This window comes from Pelodiscus sinensis, chromosome 31, assembly GCF_052426305.1.
Source record: "Pelodiscus sinensis isolate ZL-2025 chromosome 31, ASM5242630v1, whole genome shotgun sequence".
NCBI lineage: Eukaryota > Metazoa > Chordata > Testudines > Trionychidae > Pelodiscus > Pelodiscus sinensis.
The window spans coordinates 4,643,194-4,655,361 of NC_143082.1; the positions used below are offsets into that span (position 1 = coordinate 4,643,194).

General features: G+C 55.7%; 1 protein-coding gene across 2 annotated transcripts in view; it reads left to right on the top strand.

Moving 5' to 3' along the window:
• Nucleotides 1-8,181: 8,181 nt before the first annotated feature.
• TRIP10 (thyroid hormone receptor interactor 10) overlaps nucleotides 8,182-12,168 on the top strand; it is a 58,290-nt gene continuing 54,303 nt past the window's right edge. The window contains exon 1 of one of the 2 annotated variants that reach the window (XM_075902287.2): nucleotides 8,182-8,454. In XM_075902287.2, coding sequence (XP_075758402.2) covers nucleotides 8,347-8,454 — 108 coding nt within the window. In that variant the 5' untranslated portion in view covers nucleotides 8,182-8,346. The remainder of the gene's footprint in view (nucleotides 8,455-12,168) is intronic. The other variant, XM_075902288.2, reaches the window with a different exon arrangement.

Consider the following 12,168-nt stretch of genomic DNA (forward strand, 5'->3'; position numbering starts at 1 on the left):
TAGGGGCAGGGAGCGGGGTCACTGTGTCCCTATAGGGGCAGGGAGCGGGGTTCCCGTGTCCCTATAGGGGCAGGGAGCGGGGTCCCCGTGTCCCTAGGGGGCAGTGTGGGGCGCCCCCGGCCGGGCGGGGCGGGCCCTGTCGCTTTAAGGAGCAGGGGGCGGGGGCGGGGGCTGCCCGGCCGCGGCAGGAGGCAGCGCCGCGCTGGGATGTTGTGAGCCCGGAGCGGGCGGCGGCGCAGGCGGATCCGGGCCCGGCCGCGCTCTGACCGCCGCGGGGGCCGCCAGCATGGACTGGGGCACCGAGCTGTGGGTGAGTGGGGCGCGCCCCGGCCCCTCCCGCCCCGCTGCCGTGGGGCGGGGCTCCTCCCCCCCCTCCCCCCGGGCTGCCTCAGTTTCCCTCCGCCCCGCTCCCGTCGGGCTGGGCTCCCCATCGCCCCCCCTCCCACGTGTGTGCTGCCCCTGGGGGTGGGCTCGCCCCCAGTCTTCTCTTTCTGGGCTTCCCGTTATTTTCCTCTCCCGTCGCCCCCCCCCTTCCCAGCCTCATTTCCTTTTCCTCGTGATCAGCCCCCAAAGCCGCTCCCCTTCCCCCTGCCCCATTTCTTACCGCCCCCCCCCCCCCCATCCCGCCACTGGGGCAGCTTCTCCTTTCCCTGGCTCAGCCTGCTTCGGGCTTGCTCCCAGTCCAGGCCATGGGGAGGGGGCCCTTACATCCATCCTGCAGTCAGGGTGGGGGCGGGTGTTTCCCTCTCCTTCTCCAGGTTTCCTGGGCAGGGAATTCCCCAGCCTTGTAATGGGGGGGATGTCATGTGACTCTCCAGCAGAGGCTCTAAGGGGGGGGAGCCATGGGAGGATCTTTACCCCCCTTCTCTGAACCCTTGTCTGTGCTTCCCCCCCCCCCCCCCGACTTTAAAGCCCTGCACCTCTAAAGTATTCACTTTGCCACATGGCTGCAAGCACTTTGGGGGGGGGGCTCTTCATTTTTGCATGGGGGGGGTCGTGTGGCTGGGTTCGTAGCGGGGTTCCTGGGGGGGCATACTCAGGGCAGTGTTCTCCGTTTCCCCGCCCTGCGTGCGCCTTTGACCTCTCCGGATGGGCCTGTGGGTTTCAGTGTCTCTGTCCCGGGTAGTTTCCTCCCCGTCTCTTGTTTGTGGTTAAACTCCAGACGCTTCTCTGCAGTTTTGGGATCCCTGGCTTTCCTGGGGAGTGGCGGAGGTGCTGGGCCTACGAGAGTGTGTGTGTGTGTGTGCGTGCATGTGCGCCTGCCCTCCCCGCCTTTCAGCGCCCCCACTCTAAAACCGGTTCCAGTGCTTCTGGGGTGGGGCTGGTGAATTTCCATTTTTCCTCCTCCAGGCAGTATCTCCAACAGGGTCACTTGAGTAATCTCCTGTGTTACTCTTAGGCTGGGGAGGGGGAGTGCTCAGGACCCACCCCTGCAGGGGCAAAAGGGGTGTGTGTGGTGGGGGTGGGAATATGGCCATTCCTAGGTGTGTGTTGCCCGTATCTGTCATAGGGAACTTGGCTTGCTCCTGTCTGACTCTCCTTTCTACTGCAGGCCTGTGCAGTGCAGGGGTGGATAGAACAGGACTCCTGGGTTCTCTGGGCGGTGACATGCCTGGGGGTGCTCACACAGGAGGAGGTAGCAATGACCCCTGGATTCTTCCCTGAGCTGGCGGGAGGAGTTGTGGCTTTTGCAGGGGACTTGGCTTCCCAGCGTTTGGGAGGGTGTGGGCCTCTAGTGACCAGCCTGGTAATAGGGTAGCCAGGACTCCTGGGTTCTTTCCCCGACCTTGCTGCTTGGCTTGCCATCTGCTTCGGGGAAGGCAAGTCCAAACTTCGTGTGCCTCGCTTTCCCTGCGTATACCAGGGAGCTCATGCGGTGGGGAGGAGAGAGGGATTGGGAGGCTCCGTCCCTAAAACGGCTTTGATCTCTCTGGGATAGAACCTAGTTACAAATGCTTTCTCTCAGCAAAGCGCCCGTAGCTGAGTTGTGCTGAGCGTTGGCACTGGGCCTGCTGTTTGGAGCGGTGTGCTTCGGGTGGGGGAGGAGGAAAAGGGAGCCCATGAGCAGCTGCGCCGGATCAAGCATGTGCCATGTTTACAGCCCGGCAGCAACTTGCTGCCCCTCGCCTCCTCCGTGCAAACGTGCTCCCTCGTCCCATAGGAAGCAGCGTGGGATGCTCTCCTGCCTGGGATGCCACTTGCAAACAATGCCTCTGCAGCGTGGCCAACTCGGAGCGCCAGCCTGCTTTTAAAAATAGCTGTTGGGGCCACTTTAGTTGTCTGCCGGTTTCGGAGCCCCTAGGGTGCACTTGCTTCCAATTTCCAAGCTTTCGTCAGTGCCTGGGGCCAAGAGCCCATTTTTGTTTGAATGGGGGGGGAATGAGTTTCCTGGAGTTTCTGGATTCCAGAAACCGGAGCTCTCAGAAAAGCCCCAGAGATCGTGACAGGCTTGAGAAAGCTCGGCGAGTTGGCAGCGCTGCCGCTGGGCTCTTGCGCGGGTTGTGTTTCTCTCCTTGGGAAGCGGCGCCTCTGGGCGTTCTCGGGCCAGCTCAGCCCCGTGGAATCTTCCCTCGTCCAAGTTCGCACCTGCCCAGGGGTTGACAAAGGTGTCGCCGTCCCAGATCTGTGAGAAGCCAAAAAAGCAGAAAGACCCTCCCCTCATTCCCCTTGCACACCAGGGCCTGGGAGGGACCAGGGCAGGTTAGTGGACTTTGTGCGCTCCAGCCCCATGGCCTGCCAGCGTGGGCTCCCCGATATTGGGCGGGGCCTGAGCCCTGCATCCACTCCCCCACTTAGGTTGTCTATCCCTGCTCTCAGAAATGCAATTCACCTGCTTTGAAGGGAACAGGTGTGGACTCTTGGCTCTCCGTAGTTAGTACGTCTCCAGCAGATGTGGCTACCTTGACTGATGACTCGACGCCCTCCCAAGGGTGCTAGTATTGTGGCATTGACTCCCTCTTCCCCAGCTCTCTGCTGAAGGAACTCTCCTCCCTCCCCGCCTTTTGCTTTTCATATTTATTGCTGTTGTGAATGTGTCGGGGGAAATTCCACAGCAGGGGGGTGTAAGCGGGAAATCCTTCCCGAAGAGGGTTTCTAGGGTGGGAGGTGGAATGACTCCGAGCCATCAACTTTTGCAGAGTTCCCAGAGTTTGCTTAAATACGCTGTAACCCCAGGAGACCTGGTGCTGGGGTGGCGGGAGGGGGCTTCTGCCCTGAGCCTTTGTCACAAAATTAGCAAAAAGTCATTAACAAGACTGGTAAGTTTCGCAGCTGGGGTTGGGAACACCCCTCCTCCCCCTTCCTCTGCTGGGCAGGGGGAGGTGGGCTGCTGAGATGCCGCAGCAGGAATCGGGACTTGTAGCAAAGAGGCGTCTCCCCATGTCTAGAAGAACCCGAGGCGGGATGGAGAGGGTGGCATGATAAACCTGCCGGGCCTTCTAGTCAGGCAGCTCTGCCTTTGGGGGGGCGTGAGAGCCCCCCGTTTCCAGCAGATGGGGAAGGGCTGGTTGCCTATTTACTCTTCGCTTCTGCAGAGCTGGCTTGAGATGAGATGAGGTGCCTCTTAACAAGCCCCTTTCCCCGCTGTCTTTTGCCAGGGCCTTGCCCTAGGCCTTGGCCGGTGGGGTGGGGGCTTGTCTCCTGCTTTCGGGCTTGGGGCATCCGGTTTAAAAAAAAAAAATGTGCGAGTCGCCCGGCTGCCTGCAGAAGACCCTTCCTCCTCCCTGCTCCCTTCTTCCCCATTGAATCTGGCTTCTGCCAGGAGGAGCCTGCAGCCCCAGTTACCATGGCGACTGACTCTCACGTGTGCGCAGCAGAGTATGCCGCGGGTGTGGATGGGGGGGGGCAGGAAACCCATGGCTCTGGGGAGGGGGTGAAGGGTTCGGGGCTGCCCTGCCCTGTGGAGAGGCCCGGCTGTGCACGGGGATGCTGCTGGTGTGGCTGGTAACCGGCGGATGTCCTGGGTGCCTCAGAGCAGGGGTACGGGGATGGCTCTGTGGTTTCCCTTGTATGAGCGAGCCTCTTTGCGCAGGACTGAGCGTGTGGCGATGGAGGGTGGCTTTCCCCTCGCTGGTCTACAGCCCCTGGCGCTCCGAGGTCAGCAGATGGTTTACAAAGGAAGGGCTGTAGCATTGTCCTCATGGTAGGCATGGGGGGAAACTGAGGCACGGGCCAAAAAATCTGAGTGCCTGGAGCAGGAAAACCCCCCCCCCCCATCATGGTCTTGTTTGGCACCATCTCATGTTGCCCCTCTCAGGAGAGAGGCTGCGGATTCAATGGGCCTCAGGTCGGACCCCATCCCTACAGAGCCCAGCCCGGGGACTGGGCTGGGCTGTATCTTTGGAGCTAGTCCTGCTGCCGTGTCTGTTCGGGGGGGCTCTGGCAGGCCCTGGGCTGCGGTGTGTTCACCTCCTTTGTTGGTTGTGCAGCTGCCTCGGCGGTTGTGTGGCAGGTTGGTTGCGTTTGACACCAGGAAGGAGCCTTCCCAGCAGGCATTTGTGTCAAAATACAACCTAGTCACCAGTTTCCTGAGCGAGGCTAGTGGCAGCCTTGTGGGAGGGCTGACAATGGCCGAGCCCCTGGGCACGGTAGGTGTGCGTGTGTGACGGCATGTTCCTAGAAGGGGCGGGGCTTGGGCGGAAGGGGCGGGGCTTGGATGGAAGGGGTGGGGTTTGGGGTAGTTGGCTCTTAGCACTACTTGGAGTGCACCTTGTTCCCCAGCCTCCTGCCAGGCCTCAGAGCTGCCCAGAGCATGCCACGTGGTGCTCTGGCAGCGATTTAAAGGGGCCAGGACTCTGGCTGCCACGGCCCCCTCATTGGTGGGGGCTGCAAAGCCTGGGGGAGGTGGGCGGGGAAGGAGGATGGACTAAGAAGAAGGGTAGCCTAGTGGGTAAGTCACTGGGGTGAGAGAGACCAGGCGTCAGTTATTGGCTCTGCTGCCTACTGCGTGACCGTGGGCAAGTCACCTCATGGCTCCATGCCTCAGTTTCCCAGCTGTAAGATAAGGGCTCTTCCTTTGGGCCCTTTTGAGCAGCTCTTTCCCGCTAGGTGTGCTCACAGCGGGGCCTTGATCGAAGCCAGGTGCTACTGTTATGTACTACTAAGAGGTAGTCTGCCTGAGGAAATTGACCGGCTTAGCTAATCTGGATAACCGTCCCATGTGGACGCAATTCTTTCGGAAGAGCAGGAACTCAGAACATCCACAGCCAACCTCATTCTGGGGTAACTCCCCTGTGCAGCTGAGTCCTACCCAATAGCGTGTTGGCACAGGATAGTTTGGGGCAGCTCCCTTCCTGCCGGTCTGTGCTTTGGGGGACCCTATGGTGGTCCTATGGATGGGCCTGGAGGGAATTGGCTCTTAAGTCACCTCCCCCCAGCACTGGCTCCTGGTCCCCCCACCGCCTCTCTGATAGAGCCAGCGGGGGGAGGAGGGGGTGAACAGAAGTGACTAGTTGCATCACTAGCCGACTATCGGATAAGTTTCTGCTTCTCGGATAGCTGACTAGTTGCTTACATCCCTAGGCCAATGCCTGAATTGGAAAGCAAAAGGAACCGTCATCGTGATTCTCCCACCTACTTCTTTCAGGGCTGCTTTGGGCTGCCTGAGGGCCATAAGAGACCCAGTGTAAACCAGGCTCTGGCCCTGCCATGAGGAGTTTCCCCAAATGATGATGGGAGAGGAGGAAACTGGGGTCACTTCAGGTGGCTGCAGTCTGAATGAGCAATTAGAGCAACTCCTGCAGGTCTCAGCTTCCAGGTTCCAGCCAGGCAGGATCAGGTTTCAAGCAACTTTTAGATTTTATTTTTAGTGTTGTGCGATGCTGCTTTTGCATTGGCTTCTCCAAATCTTGGTGGACCCCAGTTGTGCCTGCCTGCTCAAACGTCTCTCTGATCCCCTGGCTCTGAGTTTGTCTGCTCAGAAACGTTTGAAGTTTGACATGTCGCAATGTTTCTCTCCCCCCCCTCCCCCTTTTGGCTTCTTGCTTTCAGTTCTTAAATCTTCTGTACACAAGATCAGTCCCGTCCTGAAGTCTGGGCTGTCTTATCTCTGGTCAGAAATCTTGAAAGTCATTTACAGGGAGTGGTAAAGGAACCTTTTTGGCTGTCTTTTAATATTAGTCAGTGGTGCTTGGATGAGGGTTCTCAAAGTGAAACGGATAACTCTGAAGGGAAGCAGAAATCAGTAGCGGTCGGAGGAGGGGAAAGACCGAGAATTGGGCCCATGGGCGAGTGTGGTTTTATTCAACGAGTCCGACTCAAGAGTTCTGTCCTCCAGCTGTGTTGTAGTCTTGCAGCATGATCTTGGGCGAGTCATTTAATCTTTCCAGCACCTGTACAACAACGTGAGCTTCGAGACGTCATGAGTGACTAAACCCGAATCTCTGACTTAAAATCCAGTTTCTTACAGCTCTGGTTTGCATTCACTCAGCCTGCAGATTGAAGCTGGGTTAGTCAATTTCACTGCTGTTACTAGTCTGTTTCACTTCCTGGTGAGCAGTGCCTGCTGGGCACTTATATGCATTGGTTGCAGACAATGCATGGAAAGAACTCTTTTCCACACACACTCACACACGGTCACAAAAGTTCCCTCTAATCTGTTCCATCCATGTGCGGATTTTTTTTCCCATTCAGGTGTGGAATAATTTTTTTCATGTGCTCTGGGGCACCATCAGTAGAAACAAAAACCTTGCTGCTGACATGCTGCTGGGCAGCCTTTGATTCTCTCCTGAGCAGTTACACAAGCTGTCAGGGAACAATGGTCACAAAACCATTTAATTTCTGCTAAATTGCCGTGAAACCTTTAAACGTAGTTAGCAATGTTGGATCTCCACAGCTTAGATGTTTCCCTTTGTAAGGGAGGTCTTGAAAGGGGTCAGATGGCAAGCCAATCATTGGAAGGGTGCCACCCCCCATTACACACAGCTGACCTGTGGAACTCCTTGCTATAAGATAATTAGCTACAACCTCAGCAGGATTTTTAAAAGGTATGGATGAAAGCATCCTGGCTTATAATAAAACAAAAAGCAACCCCCCAAAATATAGGCAGGGCCATGAATCCTTCTGCCTTAGGATGGCTATAAACTCTTCAGAGAGCAGAGTAACGTGGAGTCTGCCTTGGGTGTCACTCCCTCTCCCCTTCTCATCCGCACACAGTCCTCTTGCCCGAGTGTGAGGGTGCTGTCACCCCAGGCTTGCTGGCTTGCCTGATGGCACCTCTTTCACTTGGGCTAGATTGCAGCAGTGCAGTGTGACACAGGCTAAAAATCACACCAGTGCTGCAGGTCTGAAGGTGCTGCCCCACAATTCCCCTCTGTGCCCTGGAGGACAGATGGATTTTCCCTTCTTTTTGCTGGGGGGGGGGGAAATCCTGGAGCATGCTGCAGAGACAATGGGGCGCGCCCCCAGGTGAAAGCAGTAATGGTGACTCATTGCTGTCGGGCTGTTCGCGCCTGCCCTGGCTGCTCCGCTCCTGATGCTGATCGCTCTGCATTGAAGACACCCCCTTAATCTTGGGGCCAGGCTCTTCTTGGCCAGTCGTTAGGCTCCCCATACCTGAGGGGTTTCTTGTGCCTCCCTCTAATGCATCGAGTGCTGCTGCAGAGACCGGGGTTTAGGGTTTTACCGATTGTTGCTTTTATCCAGCCTGGTGATTCCGATCTTCTGTTCCTCACAGAGGCCATTGCAAATGTTAACCCGACCATCACCTCGTCCAGGTGCTCGCTCGCTCCTCCCTCCTGTTTACTGTGGTTGTGCAATCAGTTGGGGGGGGGCGTGTGTGTGTAAAGAATCTCTCTTCCCGTTGCTGTGTAAGACACCTGCAGGGGAAAACTGGTGAAACTAACCAGAGTCGAGCTGAAAACAGGCCACCGGGTTTATTGCATATACCCGAGAGCCTGGTCTTTTTTTTCCTCATTGATTTGTATCATAGTAGCATTTGGAGATGAGAACCCCTAGCAGGCTTCTGCCGGCAGAGCTGTGTCCGCCCAGGCTGTGATCCGTGGCCAACAGCTAGGCTGGCCGAAGCCCCAAGTGTGGGTGCAGCTATTTTGGGAAAACTGGCATAGCTTGTTTCACGCGGGGTGGATCCAAGGCTGATATTGCTGCATCCACAGGAGCAGGGCTCTGCTTGTGAGGCGTGCCAATTTCCTAGTGTAGCTACTGCCTAAGAGAGCTCCAAACAGCTTCCATGCTAAGTCAAAAGGGAAGGGAGACTGAGGCCTGGTCAGAAGATGCCAAGGTCAGAGGCAAGCCTGGGTATTAGGAATGTAAAATCCTGGTCAATCAGTAAACCTAAGGTTTAACTGGTTCACTGACTAAGCAAGATCCGGGCAGGGGACTGCACCCAGCATGTGGGGCTCCTACCCCCAGCGCCTGTGCGGGGGCTTGCTGCCGGCTCCCGGCCCCTGTCCGCAGCAAGCTGGAGGCTGCTCCAGACCCCACTGGTTACTGGAACAGGTAAGCCTCCCCCTTTCCACATCCTTCCTGGGAATAGAACCCAGGAGTCCGGACTCTCTCATCTTATCTACCTGACCCATGTTGCCTTGGAACTAAACTTCTCTTCCTAGCTCCATCTGTCCTTCCCCAAGGGCAGACGGACCCTCTCCCCCTCCAGTCAAAGGTGCACACCCTCCAAGCGTGGGACGTTTCTCCATCCTCCCCTCCACCCTGCCATGGTGCCCCAAGGCCTGCGCTCCTTGGCCACCCGGTGCTAGGCAGAGGCAGAGGTTTGTGGCTCCATAGAGCGGTGTCAATGGCTGTAACGCAACAGCGGGAAGCGAATTGTCCCCAGCGTGAGCTGCCAAAACTCTGGCACGGCGGGGAGCTGATCTATAAGGACCCGAAGGAGCGGTGGCTTTCCAGACCTGAGCTGCCCTCCAGCCAGATGAATGGGGCGTCTTGGGGAACCCCTCAGTGGCTTCTGCTCTAATGAACCAGTCCCCTCCTTGTAAGGGCCGTTCCCACCTGGGGGAAACTTCCCCGTCTTGGAGCAGAGCCGTGGAGGCCTTGTCGGCAGTGGGGATTTGCCCCACTTCTACGGCCCTTGGTGTCCAGGCCCTCGTAAAGCTGCACCAAGCAAGGGGTTGGTATCCGGATTCTCAGTGCTTTGGGGCAGGGTCTGTCTCTCGCTGTGCCGGGCGCTGCACAGACACAATGGGGCCCTGGCCTCTGTTGTTCCTTAGACACTATTGTAAGAAATATGATGAGCCCCCCCGCCCCCAATCAAATTCAGGGTCCTTTCATATTTGATGCTGCAGAAACAGTCACCTAGGAGCTCACAATCGGACAGAGGGCAGGAGAGGAAACTGAGGCACCAAGAAGGGAAGTGAATTGGCAAGCAGCATGTCAGTAGTCGAGTTGAGAACAGAATCTGTCTCCTGACTCCTAATCCAGTGCCATAACCACTAGGCCCCGCTGCTGGTAGACCACGTAAGCTGTCCTAAACTGAGCTTTGCAGCACTTCACTTCGGTCAAAAATCTGCTTTGCCTGTGTGCGCAGATGCCACGTGCATGTCGGTCTCCCTAGGCGGAAAAGGGCTTTTGGGGCGGGAACTCCTCAAAGCTTCAGCACCTGCTGCTTCCGGGGAGACAGTAAAAACGAGGCTGCCCATGTAATCGCCCTGCTTGGAGCTGCAGAAAAAATGTGGCAGCCAGGTCCCTTTAAAGAGCCCTCCTGGTGCAGTAATAGGATGTGTGTTCAGCGCCCCTAATCTCATTATTGGGCTTTAACTGTTGTTTAACCTTGGCGTGCTGATTTTTTAAGTGGCAGCCTTAAGGTGCTGCGTGGCCTCCCGCCCCTGGGTAACGTCCATTAAAAGGGCTTTGGGATGGGAGGGGGAGAGACGGGGTGTCCTGTCTGAAGCAGCATTAAAAATAGCACCAGGCTTAGCAGTGCTGCATCATTCTCAAATGACGCCCCCTCCCCTCTGACACTGTTCTTGGCTGCACGGGGGAGAGAAAACGGTCATGAAAATCCCCAGCCAAAATCCCACCTCTGGATGATTTAAACCCTGACTCCTTGTTCCTTTCTCTGCAGATGAGCTGGGGGATTTCCCTGCTTGTTTTAAAATCCCCTGCAGGACGGCTTTTGGCTGCTCACCCCTGGTTAGCGCTTCCCTGGGAGACTGTGTTAGCGGGATTGGGGGAGGTAGCGGCCCCCTGACCTTGACACACAGAGCTATAGCCCCAAAATCCACTGCAGTGAGGGGTGTCAATCTGATGATGCTTTGTGTGGGGACACAATTAAGTCATAATTCCTCCTCTTCCCTCCCCCCCCCAGCAGTTGTAAAATCAACACTAAAATTAGCATCTTGCAAGCCACTTAACTTCTTTACATGATCCAGCTTGTCACAGTCAGAGGGGTGCTAACGTTTATATAGAAACCCCCCACTTTGTCTTGTCTCTTTCTCCACTCCAGAGTTCCCTAGGCTCCCAGGGTTCTAAGTGGTCCCTTATTTTCCCAGGAAAGGAACCAACTCTCTTTCCCACTGAAGTAGCCTGTGGAACTCATGGCCACAAGCTTTCACAGAAGCCAGATGCATAGGAGAGGAGAGTTTTAGAAAGCTTGTTCTGGAGATAACTGTTGGGTTTAGGTGCAAGCTTTCCATGGGGGCGAGTTGTCCCCTCGCTCAGGGGTAGGGCTGTGCTTCTGTCAGGTCTGGTTGCAGGGTGTCTAGATGGAGCGAGTTTTAATCCAGCGGGGGTACGATGTATGGTGCAGCTGTAACTGCACGTGCTCAGCTGCTTCAGTGCAAACTTCTCAGGGAGCCTCTGTATAGACCAGGGATGTAAGTGACTAGTTGGCTGCCTGATAACCTAGGCTTATCGGGTAGTCGAGTCATTACTCAACTAGTCGCTCCCCCCTTGCTGCCTCTGTATCAGAGGCAGCAAGGGGGGGAGGAGCAGGCTTAGAATGGGGGAAATGGCATGAGCCAGGCGGCTCTTACCATATTTAAAAAGCAGAGCCACAGCGAACCCCCTTATCGACTACATAAGGATATAAGAATGGCCAGACTGGGTAAAACCAAAGGTCCATCTAGCCCAATATCCTGTGTGCCAACAGTGGCCAATGCCAGGTACCCCAGAGAGGGAACACAACTGGTAATCCTCACGTGATCCCTCCCCTGTCACTCATTTCCAGAGAAACAAAGGTTAGGGACACCATCCCTACCCATCCTGGCTAATAGATGATCCATGAATCTATCTAGCTCTTTTTTTGAACCCTGTTAAAGTCCTAGTCTTCACAACATCCTCTGGCGAGGAGTTCCACAGGTTGACTCTGCGCTGAGTGAAGAAAAGCTTCCTTTTGTTTGTTTTAAACCTGCTGCCTATTAATGTCATTTGGTGACCCCAAGTTCTTATATTGTGGGAATTAGTAAATAACTTTTCCTTATTCACTTTTTCCACACCAGCTATGATTTTATAGACCTCTATCCTATCCCTCCTTGGTCAGCTCTTTTCTAAGTTGAAAAGTTCCCATCTTTTTAATCTCTTCTGAGATGGAAGTTGTTCCATACTCCTAATCTTTGTTGCCCTTTTTCTGAACCTTTTCCAATGCCAAGACACCTTTCTTGAGATGAGATGACCATGTCACGTGATCCCACGGATTTCCAACTCGATGAGTGTGCTAACCGCTATTGACCATCCCAATTATGGCCCTGGGGGTGGGGATCCCACCTTGAAGGCGAGCTCAGGAGGCCTGGCAAGCCAGATGCTCGGCTGCCGATGATTTGCCAATGGCCGGTATTGCTGCAAGAATGCCTGCGCGATGGGGAAGCATACGGGTTTTTTAAAGGATTTGTCTGTGACTTAAATAACGGGTCATTGGGAATAAGGCTCCGTTGGAAGCAACTGGAGCATCTGACTATTTTCATTCCTCTTCTAATGCATCCGTGCGCTAAAATAATTGACCAACTCTCTCTGGCCCGGTCATGTGGCCAACCTGTCGGTGATGTTGCACGTGCACCTTGGACTGCAGTCGAAACACGTCGGCCGGGCCAGCCCCAGGTCACGTGTCCTGGCCAAAGTGTCACGGCAAGTCCACTATGGAGCAGGACTGAACCTGAGCATCCCAAGTGCCAGGCTGTGCCCCTAACCACAGGGCCCCTTTTTGCCCCCCTTTCCTTCAGAACAGACCAGATCTCATGGCAGGCCTTGCTTATGTGGGGACTT